This window comes from Centroberyx gerrardi, chromosome 8 (assembly GCF_048128805.1).
Source record: "Centroberyx gerrardi isolate f3 chromosome 8, fCenGer3.hap1.cur.20231027, whole genome shotgun sequence".
Taxonomy (NCBI): domain Eukaryota; kingdom Metazoa; phylum Chordata; class Actinopteri; order Beryciformes; family Berycidae; genus Centroberyx; species Centroberyx gerrardi.
In genome coordinates, this window is record NC_136004.1 from 23586201 (window position 1) to 23605562 (window position 19362).

Below are 19362 nucleotides of genomic sequence, written 5' to 3' on the forward strand. Positions count from 1 at the left end.
CTTAAATATGTTGTATTCTATTCGCAATCAGGATGAGAAATCATCTGTAGCCACGCATTTCAATAGCCATAACCACAACTTGAGTTAAGACACATGGGTATTAAAGCAATTAGGATGTCCCATAGGGGAAGAGAAGAGGCTGAATGAGGAATTGCCATTAACTTGTTTTCTGTGATCTGTTCTCATGTGCTACCTATACTGTATATACTGTATATATTAACCTCAGCTGTGTCATACAGGCATGTTTGACACATTGGCCGGAGACACACTGAGGAAACGTCTTGCTCCATATAAAATTAAAAATAATGGGAGTGCTTTCTTCCACACATAGGAACACAAAATAATGATGTTATTATAAAGCCGCACATAGCTACACACAGACAGGCTGACAATGCTGTTGTAAAACTTCCCATTTAAATCATCCCTATGAATACACAGTGACAAGGTCATCATCATTCTGTGTTCCTAGTGTCATTATATATAGTCAGTGAGACAGAGAGAGAAAGAAAGAAAGAAAGGAAGAAAGGAAGAAAGAAAGGAAGAAAGAGAGATGAAAACAAAGATGAGGGAGCGAATGAACAGTCACCTGCGATGCATGCGGTCATGAAGCAGGCGACGCTGCCTGAGATCAAAGCTCTGGGGCCACAACTGGAGATGTCAGTCCTTCTCTCTGGAACCATTGCCGCTGGGAATAGAGCAACTATATTACAATGCTAATACACATATATATATATGTATATATATACAGTATATATAGCAGCAGTATTGTACAAGCTGGAATGTCAAACCTCCTCTCTGCTGCACAACAACAACAATCAGCAATGCCCCTCAAAAGCTTAATCCCTGTGGAATTTTTGCACAGCTTCTTGCACTAAAAGGGGATTTCATTTCAAAATGCATTTATCAAGGACTTTCTATTCAATAGAAATCTAAAGGATACTCAAAAATATTTTGTGAGTTTTCAGTTTGTAATAGACAATTTTCACACCGTCAGAAACCCGTGCATTCAACTTCCTGTGGCAATTTTATTTTTGCGAAGAGGTAACTTGAGGCGAAGAACTTGTAGCCTTTCTCTAGTTGAATCTTTGTACTTCACCAATGTTAATTTTGGGCAGGTTATGGAGCGATTTACTGAAGGCCAGAGCTGGCAACAGGAAGTTGTAATGCACCTGTTTCTCAGTGCAGAAGCTGTTACCATGACGATGTGAAAAGGGCCTATTACAGAAAAATCTGATTTCTAAACTTTTTAATCTCTTTGCTTCACTGGACTGGATTAAATGACTTCACTGGCTTCATCTTGTATTGCATTCTGTTACATTGGATCACATTCTATGTTATGCTACATTTTCCTTTTAAAATTGTTCTAATTTTACCTCTATTATTTGCAAATCTCGACCCTTCATTACCTTTCAATGGGATTTTGCGGTGTAGGGTCGACACTTGTTTTTACAACTTTATTTATCCAGGGAAAGGTTTTTCTGAGCATGCAAGCTCATTTTCAGCACTGCTTCAGATTCATACAGTTATACATTCACACCTGGGAGCTGTCGCTGTATACATCAAGTTGTTAAGGGAAGAGAGATTTTATTATTGTAAGCCTGTTATAAAATCATGAGAGTTTGTGGGGGATATTTGATCTACTTTTTCAGGACCTAGGTTAAGGACACCACAGGCTAAATCAAATAGACTGAAGTTCTCATTCATCCCACACTGTAAACTTACTTAACTGTAACAGACTCCTCACCCCTGCTCCCACTTGTGCCAGTCATATAATCAAGTACTCTTGCCATTTACCATTTTCCATCTGGTAAATTATTTTAAATTGTGATAATGTCTAGTGTTGTGTGCCTTGTTTCAAGCCAAATGTTTACATTTGGGACAATAAAGTATTGAATTTGAACTCAAAATCATTTCTAAATTAGAATTTTGGAGCACATGAAAACAGTCAAGGGTTTTGGACTTTCTGAACTTTCATTTTCCTGTTCGTCTGTTTGACATTAAGACCGAGCCTTGGAAACAGCTTATGAGGTGGAACTCACACATTGCTCCAACTGTCATCCCCAGGGAGGCAAAGTTGGCAAAACCACACAAAGCGTAGGTTGCTATGGTTTCAGAGTGGACCTGAGGAGGAGGAAACAGCTTGTGTCGAAAGTTTTGAGTGAATACATTTAGTCTCTTAGACCATGCTGCCTCTAACAAATTACATTTTACATATATGTGCCATAAACATATGTAAACTGTTGGAGGCAACATATAGTGTGTAAGAGACTGAGAATAGATACACAAATAACAAGAAATATTGAAAAAAATACTATGTAGAAATTATAGTTATTGAGAACAACAGTCTTACAAATCAAGCTAACCCCAAATATCTGCATCAATCACACACAGACTCTAGCAATCAGCTTGATGTGGCGGTTAGACACTTATTTATTATTGAAGCCTGGATGTGGTTAGAATTGTATCCCAGTATGGTGTTGCTGAAGGAAATGCCTCTTTTGTCCACATTTGACATACTAAGTTTCCTCTCATTATCATTTCTAGTATGGAACACCTCAGCCAATGGTCAAGGCATTCACACATAGACATAAAACAGTTTTATCTCCATGCATTCACGATTCTTGATGAATGTTGCTTTTCATTGCTGTTGCGTGAAAACCTGGTAACTCCTTGGTAATATGTATTTATTTGAATTGAAGGTTTACTTTGTCCTCAAAGAGTTAAGCAAGTTAATTGACCCAAGAACAAAAACGCACCGGCAGCAATCAAAAAACTAGAAAACTTTCTGTGTGTGTGGTTGCTAGGGTGTTACTGGGTGGTTGCTAGGTGATTTAATAGTAATAGTAATTAATAGTGTTTTTAGTAGGCAGACTAGTTGAAGAACAAAAAATGCACGGGCATCAATCAAAAAATTAGACCAGGTACATTTTCTGTATCTGTGTGTATGTGTGTGTGTATGGTTGCTAGGGTGTTACTGGGTGGTTGCCAGATGATTACTAGTGGTTGTTAGGGTGTTACAAGGTGTTTATAGTAGTAATAATTAACAATAAGAATGACAGAGACAGAGGGAGAAAGAGACAGACAGATAAGTAAAGAGTTGAAAACTGAACAAGGCACAAGACCGACAATGAAAATGAAAACAAAAACGAGAGGACAAGATACAATTAATGAGACTCACAGAAATATACTGCTTTACGTTGTCCACATATTCTGGCCCCCCTGCCTTCCGATTCCTAATGAGCTCAGACAGCCTCTCATAGGCCACAAACTCATTGAAAAACGTCTTTAAGCCAATCATCTCACCCACGATGAAACTGTCTTCCCAGGACACGCCCATCAGGAAGGAGAAAGGCATGAACAGGTAAGAGCAGATGAGCTAAAAGAGAGAGAGAGAGAGAGAGAGAGAGAGAGAGAGAGAGAGAGAGAGAGACAGAGAGAGAGAGAGAGAGAGAGAAAGAAAGGAGAGGGAGTGTTAGTGTGTGTGTGTGTGTGTGTGTGTGGATGTTGATGTATATTTATGTGTATGTAGGGTGGTTGGGGGACAATATATCCCTGTAGGAATAGAAAAAAACAGTAGAGTAGTCAACTTTGAGCACTGGTTTCTGCACCTCATTAGGGAAACATATTTTTAAGGTTAGAGCTTGGGTTAAATTTGAGTGAGTGCGTGCTTGTGTGTGTGTGTTCATGTCCATCACCGAGAAGCTGAGCTGTGGATAGTCGAACATCCCTCCCAGCCAGGAGAGGGCAGCGTTGAGAAAGGCCGCCAGCGCCAGGAAGGCGATGAGGTTGGCGGCAATGTTGGCCACCAGAACCACAGCAGAAGACGCTCCGTAGGACGCCGCTTCCAGCACGTTCTTACTCTCTCTGAGGAGACACAGGCCACGTCTGAATGTTCATATTACATTCAGCCTCCTGAATAGTATCACATAGGAGCAAGAAGAGAGATATCTTTGCCCCTACTTTCCAAGGGTGGACATTGTAACAAATTTCAATTATTCTGGTTACTGTAATAGAGTCACTTTTTATATTTTAAAGTAAAGTAAATGATTGTAGCCGCACTCCCATGCAGAGTTCTTTATTGTCTTAAAAAGACAATAAACAATTAAGACAAAAAGACAATTAAGACAATAAAGAATTCTGCATCAGAGCTATGGGAGTGCGGCTACAATCTTTTACTTTGAATCTTTGTTCCTGGGAGCCAGCACCCCACTAATACTGGTGTGCGTTTCAATCTATTTTTCAGTATTATATACTTTGCCACATTTCACATCCATTATAGAGTGCAAATTTGTAGGGTCTACATAGAAGGGAGGGATGGGTGAAGCAGGAAGCAGAATTGGGTGAAAGAAGGGGAGAAGGGACCGCTGGATAGATGGATAGATAGATAGCTCCAAGGATAGATGCAGACAGGAAGAGAGGTATGGAGGAGGAATGAAAGGAGGGAAGGAAGGATGGAGGAAGGGATGGGTGAGTAAACTGCGGGGCATTTTGTAGTACGTATCTCTGCCTACACTTGAATAACACAACTTTCAAATTCAAATCTCCTTCAGTATCTTTACAAATCAGCCCTTTTAGGAAAAATGGCTAACACATTTTTGAAGCGAGAAAATTGATTTTAAATGTTTTTTTGGGGGGCAGAAGGGTCATGGACTTAGTACATAAAGGACCCTGTGTACTTTCAGTTAAATAAACCCACAAAAGATGAATTTACAAGGTTTTCATGAGAAAGACAACAGAAGATTATGTTTGTACGTACATATTTCTATTTATTCTGTCTTCTCTTACCCTTTGTCCAGCTTGATGCCACTAGCGGCTGTTATACTGGGCGTCTCGGTTTCTGGCCAGAAGATCTTAGCGATGGCCAAGGAGGCTGGTGCTGACATCATTGATGCTGTCAACAGGTGGGTCGCCTCAATCTGTAGAGTTGGAGGGGAGGCAGTGAGGGGACAAAGAGAATGAGCTTCCTTATGTGCACATGTTCTTGAAAGTGTGTGTGTGTGTGTGTGTGTGTGACCTCATGTTATGGGAAGTTATAAAAAAAGGTCAAGGCAGGACAGAGTGAGACAGAGAGAGATAGAGAAAGAAAGAGATACTGTAGATTCAGTGGTCAATCATTCACTTCCGGACAGAGCAGTTAAAGTCTTGCATCCTCTTCCTCAGCCCCTCTAACCTCCTCCTCACCCCAAAGGAGATGAAGGCTCCCATGACAGAACCGGAGACGCTGGCAAAGCCTCCTGTCATCACAGCATGGATCTCAGACCGGGTTAGCTGACTCAAGTATGGATGAATCAGGAGAGGTGCCTCTATCTGAGAGAGGGAGGGAGGGGGGAGGGGGGAGGGGGGAGGGAGGAGGGGCGGGGGGTGAGGGGGATAATATTGACACTTGCATCAGCGATTTGCGTGTTTCAAATCTTGGAAAAACTGTTGTTTATGTCACTGAATTGAGGTCTTTATTAAGAGGGAAATACTGATAAAGCATCACACACCTGTCCCAAGAATATGTTTCCAGCGGCAGCCATTGATTCTGTTGGAGACGTTCCCATGGTTACCTGCATTAGGAATCCACCCTAGATTAAAAAAAAAAAAAATGTGACAGAGAAAATCAGGAACATCACTGAACATTTAATTTACACTATATGCAATAGAATGTAATAATCTGCAGTAATCTCATTAAATTCAGGTGCTCATTCCATTGTCATGTTCATTCTCAAACAATTACCTTTACCATAATCAATAAATGCCTAACCTTAACTCTTACCCTTACTTTAACCGAACCCTAATTGTAACCCTAACCCTTACCTTACCTTACTAACCCATGAGTCTAAAACATTCCCTTCGCAAAGTGACGACTGACAAAATGTGTCTTTTAGCTCATCCTTTTGTCCCTCAAATTTCCAAAACGCCAAAAAAAGAAAACAAGAAAAAAGAAAAAAAAGAAACACCTCACTCCCTCCATGTATTCCTCCTTCACACTTTCTCACCTTAACAATGAGCCAGGGCATGAAGCCAACACAGTAGAGGATGGAGATGACTGTGCTGAAAAAAATCAAGATAGGCAGCACCTGGAGAGAGACCACTATCATCATCATCATCATCATCATCATCATCATCATCATCATCACTATCACCATCATTCATGTATGCGTGCCATTTGCTGGTGTGTGCCGTACCTTGAAGGCAACGAGGTGGTCTGTGTAACTCTCCCCGAAGACAAACTTAGATCCTTCGTTTGTGTAAGACAGAAAGATCTGTGTGGAGGAGATTTTAAAATATTTAATTCTTTGAAACATAACTCTTTGAATCTTAAAAAAAAAAGAAATTAAATCTTCAGGTGCAGCTTGTGTGTGTGAATATTTTATTAGGCAAATTGCAAGACTTTTTAGTATAAAATGGAAGACTAGTAGACTGGCAGAGTAGACAAACAGGAAGAAAAGTGTGTGTGTGTGTGTGTGTGTGTGTGTGTGTGTGTATACCTCTACTTGTTGTCCAAGCCATTGCACTGCGTTTAAGCCAACGTTGGTCCTGAGGATGAACAGACCAAAAGCAAACTGTAGCCCAATGCCCCATAGTAGAGTTCGCAAAGATCCCTGCAACACACACACAGATCAAATAATCGCGTATGTGCGTGCGTGTGTGTGTGTGTGTGTGTGTGTGTGTGTGTGTGTGTGTGTGTGTGCATGTGCTTGCATGTGTATCCCTTACCCTGAGTGGGTGTTTGGAGAACAGCCCTATTAAGAAGATGAAGACCAGCAGACCAGCAAAGGACACCAGCTGTCTGCTCCCCTGCTTGGCCGTGTCCACTACCAGCCAGGACACCAGCGCAGCCAGGAGCAACACACACACCGCCCTGGGGGGTGGGGTGGAGTGGGGGGGTGTCGAGGAGATGGAGGGACAGTGCGACAGGTAAAGCAGGAAAGAGGAAAGGAGGGAAGTGGAGAAAAGAAGGGGAGAGAAGTAGGAGCAGAGAGAAAGGGAGGGAGACATACAACTGTGATATGTGTATGTTATACAGGTGATTCTATAGGTGTGATAGGTGATTATTCTTGTACTTTTGGGGTTTTTAAGTCATACATGCATGGATGTATGCACTTTTTTATTCATGGGTTGGGGTGAGAGGGGGTCATGTGTTTTTTTCATGTATTTTATCATGCGTCTTTTATGATATATTATGCTTGAGGTCCTTGTTGTTAATGTTGTTCTGTTATGAGCACACTGAGACAAATTCCTAACTACTAAGTTTGTATGGCAATAAAGTATTGAATCTTGAATCTTGAATCTTGAGAGGAAAGCAAGAGGAAAGCAAGTGCAGTAAAGGAGGTACATGAAGACTGAAAACTTTTGATGCGCTCAGAGATGATGCACCCCTAGTTAACAACTCAGTCAGCAACTAATTCAATCTATTGGATAATTTCCTTTCACATTTCACCCTATTTTTAGTAATTCTTCACCTTCTTTTACCACTACTGGACTAGGCATTACTGGACTATGACTATACACTATGTTGTTGTCCTTCACTTGGGAGCAGCTGTTGGCCTCGAGGCTGGTAGCCGACCCGGTCCACAGAGTCTATACTGACTGAGCTGCTGGTACATCTGGGAGGGAGGAGAGTGGGGACGGAGGTGAAGGAGAGAGCAAGGACATTCACACCATCTATCGTATTTTGCATTGGTCAGGACTCATGGGAATATTGGCAATGCAAGGATATTTTTAAGTAGTATCTATTTTCCGATGGACAAAATGGTTTTGTCCGCCATGCTTCCTGCCCAAACGGCCCCAGGCTCAGCCAACTGGGAGGGTGCTGGCACTGTCTATAAACTACCCTGGATTGCTTTTTCTATTCCCATGCTGTGAACTAATCCATATAACATTTGCTTGCACAGTTTCTGATCTGTAGATATGCTGCAGCCTACATTCTGTGCATATGAGTCAGCACATATGACACATTTTCTGTACGTATGCTACCTCCTTCCATAAACATGTTCTGATAATAGTAATACTGGGAATACACAATAATGCATATACGTTTTGCGCTTTATTTCTGTACGCAAGGGAGCCTCCAGCTAGAGTTTTTGATAGAGTTTTTGACATCTAGCAATGCACAAATCCAAATCAGCACTTTGTATGAATATCTAATATCTAAATTGTGCATATGTGTTTGGATTTAAGTGGAAAAATGGTCAGTGTGCACATGTAGGCCACCAATTGGATGGTGCTACGTGAACAGACGTAAAACACACGTGTACGTCTTATTTACATTGAAATAAGTGAAGCTGCTATATTATGTCGTATTGTATTATCTGAAGGAGTTGACCTGTGACCTGTACTCTAGGTGACAGCTGTTACCATAGCTTGCCAATAGTTGCTTTGTTTCCTTTATCCTGCTCTGTTTGAATTCATTTTCCCATGCTGATTCCATGAACAATCCGTCCTCAGTCTGATTATGTTGTTGTCTAATCCTTCTCTTTCTGTTTCCAGGAGACAAACACTCAATTTGTCTGAAATGTCTCGCACATTGTATCGTGCCTGCTATTAAGTAGGCTTTTTTTAGTATCTTGATGTAAAAATTGTTTAGCAGGTAAATTTCTCCAATATCAATCTAGTGAAAGGACCAGTAAGACAAAATACTAACCAGAAAATAACAGAATAAAAACCTGCAAAACTACCCACAATGATGTGTGATGTGAGCGACAGCAAAATAATTTAGCCTGGAAAACAACAGCATGACCCTCAATGTCAGTATTTGGGCCTCAGTGAGGTTTGAATGTTGTTTGTTGAAGATTTAATTCAGCACTTTGGTGTTTTCATGCGCATGCTGCAATTTCCGGTATGGTTTTTAGACCTGGGACTGGATTTTGTGTACGGTTAACACTATTTGTGTCTCACTTCTCACCATCTGATCCAAAACCAGTTTCTGTTGAGGAGCTCCCTGACAGGAGAAAGCTCCTCCCACACCCGGTCGCCATAGCGCTCCATCATCCAATCCCAGACCAGGAAGAATGCAGTTACCAAGGAGATGACCAGCAGCCCGAGCGCCCGATGGAAGTTCAAAACGCACGCCGCTATCACCATGGCAACGGAACCTGAAACGAATTTGGAATTGATATAAAACATGCATTACATCCCACAGTGCTGAGAATAGATTGAAAAAGAATACATTTGAATTAGACAGAATTGAACAGGACAAAAGAGAAAGAACTGAGCAGAACACGTTTTCAAATGATATCCACCGCAGGTACATAAATTACACAGACGTACACTCCCACACCCTCAACATTAGCCGCATCAACCTCTACAAAAGACCAGAAAATATGATATTTAATGATATTTATGATATTTATTTTCTTGGATGTCTAAACTGCTTCCCTGCAGATTCTCCCAGCTTCAGCAGACAGGATGAGATCTGATCTCACTGCGCAAAAAGGGCCAAAATCTGGAAGTAGTGGGATTGGCTATCTGAGATTCTTTGGAGAATACGGTCCAATTCTGATGCATATTCAGAGTTTTGTTTATATGTGCCATATCTAGTCAAATATGGAGTCATTATACATCTTCAGGAGGACATACTGTATATTATACTATGATACCACATATATCTTATACTGTATATGTCATGTATGTGTTCCGAATATGACCTTATGTCATGTCTGGAAATATCTGAGCTAAATTCTTTTCTAGAATACTAATTGTATCTATGGCATATCTGTATGTTTCATTGCACAAACAAATACAGTTTTATATTGTTCATATGTGACTGAGAGTCATATCGTTAATCCGGAATCTCTAGGGAATATGGACCATTTCCAGTGCATATTTGGGGTTTTGTTGACATACCATATCTTGTAAAATATGGACTAAATATACATCTTTAGGACTTATCCTTGGATAAAAAAAAAAATAGATCATAGAAAAAGAAGAATTCAGAGATAGCACTCAGATGTATATTTTCTTAATTTTCTGTAGAATCCAAGTATATCTTAAGTTTATATATATGAAGTTAATATTTGGCTCACAGACATATTCATTAAATAATTTACGTATATTATACAAGTTCTGGATATGACGCCATGTAATATAGGCCTACATGGTGTATACTGACTCACTATCTTGAGTAGAATAGCATTATCAGCACTTCTTGTGGCATAAAAATATGGTGCAATATTTACTACAGATTTTGCCATTGGTGTTTTGGCTAAGAAAAGTGTCAGAATCCGGTGATTTCGAGAATGGATATTTTCTTGATTCTGTTGATAATATGGATAATTTCTGGAACATAATCTGGAATGTGTTCTGAGTTTTGTTTGTATGCCCCATATCTGATCAAATAATGACTCAATACCTCAATCACTTAAATCTCATACATGTCATGCATCATGTCTGGATATTAACTTATTCAGTATGTTAATATATCTTATTCACTCATTATCTTATCTAATTATTATCTTATTATTATATGATTAACAGTTACAATGCTTTATTATATTTAACCATTATTTAACCAGGAAAGCCTCATTGAGACACAGGATCTCTTACAAGAGGGACCTGGCCAAGAAAAGTAGCATCAATGATAGACATAAAGTTTACAGACACGCAACATAAAACAATATAAAGCATAAAAATAGGAAATAAAAATAAGTTAGGAGCAACAATAACACTACTTACTAAGTTACCAATGCTTATCAATGCTTTTGCTGGCTCACATAACACTGAGTAGACTGTATCTTCTCAGAGCAATAAGTGGGACTGTGTTACTGTATTGACCAAAGTTGATAATTAGATGACAAGCTTTGACTATGTTGTCACTTACATGATTAATTTAGTTGCTCTACTGTCCCTGTATGTAATGACTTCTGTATGTATGTTTGTACTGAAATGTTATAGCAGCTTTAATGTAAATGTGTTAATTCAGTCTGGTGTGTTAAATCAGTATATGACTGCAAAACACTAATAAAACCACAAGTATATGATGAAGCATTGTGTAACATGGGATTTTACTTGCAAGCTTGCGTCATAACATAGCACAGCATATTAAAACTCCAACTTTTTCCCTGGAACCTGCATATTCATAACCATTTTCAATCATTTTCAATATTCGTGATGACCCAAAACTGAATTTACAGACGGTTGGGTCAGCTAATCAACCAAATTTCTTCTTTTCAGACTATTTACCTTCATGCTCAATCATGATGAGTATTTTATTCAGCCTACATTTGCTTGCAGGGAAGTGGGAAGTCTTTGGCAACATAACATAGCCAATAGTTTAATGCACCAGTTTCTTCAGAATAATGTTGGAACCCATTTCATGCTTCCCAGTTGGGACCAAAAAACTGAAGTCGAATCTCTATAATCCAAATGAGACGTTTTCTCATGGCTACACTATTGAAATATTGAACCAACAGCCACGGGCTCAACAGTCAGAACACACAATGCATGCACATGCACATTCAAAATATGAGACATGCATGCAAACACAGTCACAACAGCCTGTGTGCTGTATCCACAGCTGAAATGCTTTTAAGATAAGAAATTCCAACAATTACCCGGAATAAATAAAATATTATCTCTGCATCACTGCCTATTTTATTCTTCATGCCTTTTTACTGCAGTACTTTGTTCTTTGGTTACTTTAGAAGTATAAAGGCTGCGTAATTGAGTTTCTAACTGTTATATGCTGCGAGGCAATTTTTTCTCCTTGGCCTTTCTGAAATGTTTTACTGACTATGCTCGTGGCAGTTTTTCCAAAGCAATTATGGTAAGTCATAAGTCATAGTCATACTGTGATTCCATTTACTTTACCTCTCCCTAACACATGGCCGTTTGTGGACAAGTAGTAGGCCTATAATGAAACCCTTTTCTGAAAGTAACAGTTACATTTCAAAAATGTTTGTGTATGTTACATTGGACATTGTATGCAGTGGTGCTTGTAGGTGTGTAACAATATAGTGTGATATGAACTTGCCATAGGTAGGCATTGGAAATTGACATGAAAAGCTCACCTGTGCATTGTGGCTGCTGCTACCAACTTTTGTGCCACTTAGGCAAGTAAATACTGTCATGTGTTCAGTTCACTCCCACCCAAGACAATTAGACTGTGTAATCAGTTGTTAGTGTCTCTGTTTATCCTGAACCAGGGGTGGATCAGTGTTTACCAGGAATGACCTGAAATTCACTTCCTACCTTGCAGAGCAGTTCAAAAGATTGTAATAGTTTGTTTTATGCATAGCTAAGATTCACACAGATAAAAAATAAAGCACATTGAATTGAATTGAATTAAGAACTAGCCTAAAAATAAATGATGACTGACTATCTCTCTCTCTCTCTCTGCCTCTCTCTCCACACACACACACACGGAATCAGACTTGTTCACTCCTTATGTTGCATTGGCAACGTCTGCTAACAGCACCAAAGCAGCCATTGCATCATTACGCGCAGCCATTATGCACCGCTACATATTGTGAGCCATAATAGCTTGATTGATCACACAAGAGTAGGTCTAATTTATGTGCGTTATTGTTATACTGCATGATTTGGTGACATTATGCTACTCACGCTAGAATAAAAATCCTGCTTGTACAAAAACAGATAAGGACGGAAATAAACTTGTTAGAGCTTTCACAGCAGGAATGGAAAGGTTAAGTTGTTCCAGACAGGACGTTGGATTAGTAAAATGGTCTTTGAACATATTTTCTATCAGAAATAAAGTTTACTATTATTACTGAATTAACCAGCCTCTTGCCCCTCCTCTCTGTCTCTCACTCTCCTTTCTGCTCTCCAGGCCTCCATGGTGCTAAAAGGACGCACACTGGTGCCAAATACTGCGGGTATAGACTATAGTTGGTCAAGAATGAACAACATAATGGATTCTCCAAGTCTCCATGCCAAAAACATAATGGCAGCGGGACATAATTCTAACAGGACAGGTGTGTTTAATAATAATAGCCTGTAAAAAACCCCCAATACCATTTCACCTCCACGGCTAAATACAAAGACTATTTACCTGCTGCTAAAACCAGGAGTATAATCAGCTTGATCTGGTCTCTGTGAGCTCTCAAATACTCCTGGAATGTCTCCACTTTCTTTTCCAAGAATCTAGGCACACAGAAGGGAGAAAGATAAGGGAGATAGACGAAGAGAGAGCACATAAATGTTACACCAAAGAGATAACAGAAAGGCTAGTAATTTAGAAAACACTGAGGGAATATCTGACATGAAAAGATATTGTGTGCTTGGCAAAAAAAAAAAAAAAAGACCTTTTTTTTGGGTTGTCTGCCTCTTCGTATGCATCCTCAGCAGCATTGTCAAGATCAATGTATATCTGATCCCCCTCCTGTCATGCACACACACACACACGCACACACACACACACACACACACGCACACACACAGTTTTAAGATCATTGATATTACAGTTTTTCACAATTGCTTACACACATTTTCTGAAACTAGGGCTCATTTTCTCAAAACTCTAAACACAAAACACAAAACCACTAACACAAATTGCAAAACTCCACAAATCACTGGCAAAATGAAGCACTGCATTCAAAACCATTTTATCTCTTTTCAAAATGCTATTTTGCAGTAAAATGACACACACAACCATCAAATGAATACATCTTTCTAACAACCGACTACACACTGATGTGCTTAACGGAAAACACTATTATGAATATCTCATCAGTAGGCTTATGCCTTTTGCATGTTCAGAGGTAGACTCATGCACAGCAGCCTGTTGTAAAAGGCTGTTACAGTAATGTATATATACATAAATACTGTTACGCCCAAATACTTTATTTCAATCACAAATACTTTATTTCAACACTTGAATATGTGTTGGATATGTGAAGTGTTCTACATACAAAACACAATGCAGCAGGAGAAAAACAGAAATAAGGCTTTTATGTAAAAAAATAAATAAATAAATAAAATTTGAAAAAGGATAAAAAAAAAAATGAGGCTGCATCCTGCCTCTTGTTTGTGTCGGACAGCACCTCATCTACATCACAAGCCAAGACTTGTCGTCTCTCAGTTCTGCAGAAGATCTAAAAACATGATGTGATTGGCTAGGGTACAAGAATATTTATATTTTTCAATATGAAATGACACATTACTGTAACATTGGCCAACCGTCACTGAGTAGCACAGGCCCACTGATGTGTAGGACTACTACTACTACTACTACTACTACTACTACTACAGTATACTACAGTATAAAGAACAGCAGCATGGTGTAGAGATTAGGCTACTTGCCTGTTCTCATTTCTGAATGTCTGGATGATGGAAGCAGCAGTGAAGCTGCTCAGGTTGGGCTGGACTCTCTGCCCAGCCTCCCTCATGCTCAACCCATGTCGACCACATGGTGAACCAAAGTGACCCGGATCTCATCTGAGATACAGTAACTGTTCTCCTTGTTCTTCTTTGTCTTCGTCCTCCTCTTCCTCCTCTTACTGTCACTCCTCTTCCTCTAGCTCTCACTGCAACATTGGTTTCCATTGTTCTCAAAAACAAGACAGCTCACCTGTGGCCTTTTTTTTTATAATGCTAAAGCTCTGATTTCTGAGTGAACAATTCAGATATTAGTGTTTATATGTGTAATGAGTGGATGTGGCCAATTGGTAAATGAAGTTAAGCATTTGGGACAGGTGTGCTTCCAAATGAACACATGTGATTTTAGTTTTTGAATGTTGTGCCTAATGTAGAGAATGAGAGAAAAATACACATTATTGTGTGTAGTGTTTTGCAAAAAGTGTGATAGAGAATTGCAAACTGAGTGAAAAGCAGAAGATGTGCGTAGTTTTGCAGACTTGGTTTAGGGATTTGATACATGAGTTTCAGGTTTCAGCGATTGTGTCCGAAGTTCCAGTTTTAGTGTGTAAACAATTGTGAACAACTTTAGGCATATGTTTACACAAGGCTGTTTGCACAAAGACACATATTTACTTAGAGCGGAAAGGCAAACTGATGATTTGAAGACATCACAGGTTAGGTGAGCCTGTTAGGTTGTAGCATTGTATTATACAGCAGAAAAGTTTCTTTGTCTGAAACAATCAAAAAACACTGCTGAAGCTCCTAAATCTATCTCACCAAACTGGTGTAGCAAACGCCTCATGCAGCAGAGAGATGCTGGTTTTACCAATTAAAGACTTTTTCATAACATTACTCATGATGTACTGCAGAGGCTCTCCAATGTTTTTAGTCCATTGAAATCTATTAGTACTCATGTTTTGTAGGGACCAACAAGAAACGGCAATGTGTTTTGGGTCCCAAACCATAGCTTGAGAAACATTGGCCTGCATTCAGATATTTAGCCTACCTCCAACTCAATGGCTTTGTTGTCCTTTCCCTTCTTTCGGCTCTGCTCTGCTCGTCCATTTGGCTCCATTCTCCTGCTGTTTATGTTAAAACTCTGGCTAGACACCTGCTGGGAGCCTTGTTACAGCATACCAGAATTTCCTCTTTCCCTCTCTCTCTCTCTCTCTCTCTCTCTCTCCCTCTCTCTCCCTCTCTCTCTCTCTCCCTCTCTCTCTCTCTCTCTCTCTTTTTTTGCTCTGTGACACCTTAGGTCAGTGGTTCTCAACGTGGGGTCCGGGGACCACCAGGGGTCCTTGAGGGGATTCCAGGGGGTCCCCGGCAAGTTGATTAATTGTGAAATTATGAAACCTCACCATTATTTCATTTACAAGAAGTTAACACAATTAGAGAATGTAGAAGAATGACTGTTTTGATCATAGTTTCACTGTTATCTCTCCACCTACAATACAGATAGTCATGGGATTCTGGACAAAATCATATCTAACAATAAAAATATTCTCAGATTTGGGTCCGAGAGACAAAATCTCATCAAATGGGGGTCTGTGGATCTAATGTGGACTAAATTAGGGTCCTTGATATGAAAAAGGTTGAGAATCACTGCCTTAGGTAATCTTTACTAGGAATGAGGAGGAGTGTGTACACTTTTATGTGCTTATTTGCACACATTTCTTTCTTTCTTTCTTTCTTTCTTTCTTTCTTTCTTTCTTTCTTTCTTTCTTTCTTTCTGTCTACAGGAATGTTCACTCAGACAGGCACACACATTATGAGTAAGGTCTCTGTTTCGCTTGCTGATGCTTCGTCGATCTGTCACCAGGTTAAATGGTCAAAGGTCATTAAGGGATTAGTTCGGCATGCACACACACACACACACACACACACACACACACACACACACACACACACACATACTTGTGTCATTATACTTGTGGGCACTTGTGGGTTACTGGGTTACAGTGATCTGAACTGGGGTGATGTATTGGACCAGCCTGCTCAAAATAGTTAATTACAAATTATGGTGAGGATTTTCCAAAATTAGAAAATTCCAAAATGATAGCAAATAGAAGTCAGCATGACAAGACCTCTCTCTCCTCCTTTATTCACCATTCCTCCAACTCTGATTCATGAGAGAGAGACTCACAAAGTGTGTGCATGTGCAGTGTCTGCTTGTGTATGTGTGTGTATATGTGTACAAGTATGTATGCGTGTGTGTTGAGAGCTCAAACCAATCTGTGTCTATAACCAATGTCTCAGTTTATCTACCAGAAGCCATATGTTTGTTTGCATGGTTAGTGAATCTTTCATTTTGCAGTGTGTAAATGGATTAGCTTCAATGTCAATGTTTAGTAGATCCAGGACTTTATATCCATTACTCAATATTTCACAAATATCTATGATTACACAGTAAAATGTAGTGCTGTTTTGTTAGAAATCAGCCACATTCCACAGTGAATTATATTTTCAAACTAATAAGCATTTTGCAAGTAGATGCTTTTTTCACATCGTGGATATCTTTGGGATGAACTCCTCAAATCTGCTGCTGTTGTTGTTTTTTGTTCTTCTTTGTATTGTTTTGTTTTTAAATGTGTGAATGTGTTCATTTATTGCTGTCATTCATAGCTTGGCACCTAGCTGGGAATGTTACAAGACACTGATGGTGTCTAAATGAAATGAATTTTCACTGAAAAATAGACTACCTTTTCAACATGGTCCACTATATCTGCTTTGTTCAATTACTTATTTTTGGGTCAGTGTGCCAGTCTGGGTGTAATTTGTTTTCTAGCAGCCACTAGAGAGCACTAGTGGATCATTTCTCAGAGCCACGACCCATGTGGCAGGTATATAGAGGCCGGAGTAGGTTGACGTTCACATGACAACAATATTTAATTTTACAGGGTGACAGGCTGGAAGCGAAGCTGTCATTCACAACTCCTAACAAAAGAAACAACAACTTAAAATCATTCACGTTTTCAAATGGGAAAGGCCTACAGCTCATCTGTTACCCTCATCTGAGGATAAGACTTGAACATTTAGTTTGATCTTTACTAGCGGTGGGAGTCACTGTACTGTACAAGTTATCTTTTCCTGCATCTGCCCTGCATTTGTACTGCAGGATTTCTCAAGCCTTTTCTTGTGGGGGTGGAGCAACAATTGTGTCCCAGTTCAGACAGCTGAGTGGGACATCAGCCCTCAAAACTATCTGTCTTCAAAGCTGTGCAGTTGGCTGGCTTGTTGGCTGGACAATTAATGATCTATGAAAAACTAAGACCCCAGATTCAGCCATCGTTCTAAATAATGAAATCAAACCATATATCAGGGACTCCCTGGGCCCCTGAAGACCCACTCTGAGATCTACTGTCTATTTGATGTAGCCTGATCCACATGTTAAAATCGTTAATCAAGCCGAAGCCAAGAAGTTCAAGAAAACAAGGACGGAAGAAACGGTTCCGTCTGACTGAGTTTTGTTTTTCCATAGAACACCTGCCAAAAACTCTCAAAGTTTGTAGCAGAGAAAAAACATTGTGGGTATGCAGGCTGAGCAAGAGTGATGCTTTCTGCTAAATGCACACACACGCACACGCACACGCACACGCACACGCGTGCACGCACGCACGCACGCACGCACGCACGCACGCACGCACGCACGCACGCACGCACACATTCTGTTATTTGCACCTACCCTTACGGAATATTTGCACCTACTCTTATTTGCACCTAACCAGTATGACTAGTGTTCCTGTCTTGACCTTATATACCACTAATAGCTTAGGGCCAAGGCAGGCTACAAGACACTTTATGTATTTTTTGGAGCCTACATGCATAAATCATGAATTGATTTAGTAAATGTTTAGACCTGAAAAAGGTTCATTCTTCTATTTTGGCTTATTTGAATCTAAAGTGACTACCATTAAAATAATATAATAAATGCCCATTTAACACCAAGAAATCAACTTGACAGGCAAAGACAGTTGATTGTGATACAACTGATTGAGATCAGACATGTCATTGTGATCAAACAACAGGTGAATATGACCAAACAATGTGATTGTGACCAAACAACAGATGATTGTGATCAAACAGCAGGTGATTGTGATCAAACATGTGATTGTGATCAAACAACAGGTGATTGTGATCAAACATGTGATTGTGATCAAACAACAGGTGATTGTGATCAAACAACAGGTGATTGTGATCAAACAACAGGTGATTGTGATCAAACATGTGATTGTGATCAAACATGTGATTGTGATCAAACAACAGGTGATTGTGATCAAACAACAGGTGATTGTGATCAAACAACAGGTGATTGTGATCAAACGTGATTGTGATCAAACAACAGGTGATTGTGACCAAACAACATGTGATTGTGATCAAACATGTGATTGTGACCAAACAACAGGTGATTGTGATCAAACAACATGTGGTTGTGATCAAACGTGACTGTGACCAAACAACAGGTGATTGTGATCAAACATGTGATTGTGATACAAAAACAGGTTATTGTGATCAAATAACATGCAATTATGATCAAACAACGTGATTGTGATCAAACAGCAGGATATTCTCATCAAAAACCAGCTGATTGTGATCAAACAAAAGGTAACTGTGATCACATAGCCAGAGACAAAGAGCTGTATTTATAGCAATATGCCATGTTGCTAGGAAAGCTGAGTGACATCATGAGAACACCATAAATACACATGGGCCATCTGAGCGATTCTATCAGTCTCTTTTTCCATCTTAACATTATGAGGTCAGCAATTCTTTTTCTAGAGTTTGTTGAACAGCTAACAACATGACAGGCAACAAAAACACAAAAAATGAATGTGTAGAGTTTGCTCAGTGACAATTTTGAGATGTGTGGTTTGGATGGGGGTTTTATGATTCTAGGGCACATGACTCATTCACAACCGCTTGCATAACAAATATGCACGGTAATCAACCTGAAAATAAAGCTTTTTTAAAATTAATTGCTTTTTAATTGATTGTTTTTTGGATATAAAGTTAATATCTGACAGTGGTGATGTGAGAAAACACACAACTTTGTTCACTGCACTC

The 19362-nt window shown here is 39.6% G+C and overlaps 1 protein-coding gene across 1 annotated transcript in view; it reads right to left on the reverse strand.

Moving 5' to 3' along the window:
• LOC139927973 (solute carrier family 28 member 3-like) overlaps nt 1–13990 on the reverse strand; it is a 28840-nt gene extending 14850 nt beyond the window's left edge. The window contains exons 1-14 of the mRNA XM_078285373.1: nt 13986–13990; nt 12995–13086; nt 8891–9080; nt 6703–6847; nt 6474–6587; nt 6171–6248; nt 5982–6062; nt 5487–5567; nt 5182–5307; nt 4786–4916; nt 3696–3864; nt 3179–3376; nt 2040–2121; nt 587–685 (exon numbers count right to left, since the gene is read on the reverse strand). Coding sequence (XP_078141499.1) covers nt 587–685; nt 2040–2121; nt 3179–3376; nt 3696–3864; nt 4786–4916; nt 5182–5307; nt 5487–5567; nt 5982–6062; nt 6171–6248; nt 6474–6587; nt 6703–6847; nt 8891–9080; nt 12995–13086; nt 13986–13990 — 1591 coding nt within the window. The remainder of the gene's footprint in view (nt 1–586; nt 686–2039; nt 2122–3178; nt 3377–3695; nt 3865–4785; nt 4917–5181; nt 5308–5486; nt 5568–5981; nt 6063–6170; nt 6249–6473; nt 6588–6702; nt 6848–8890; nt 9081–12994; nt 13087–13985) is intronic.
• Between the last annotated feature and the right edge of the window lie 5372 nt (nt 13991–19362).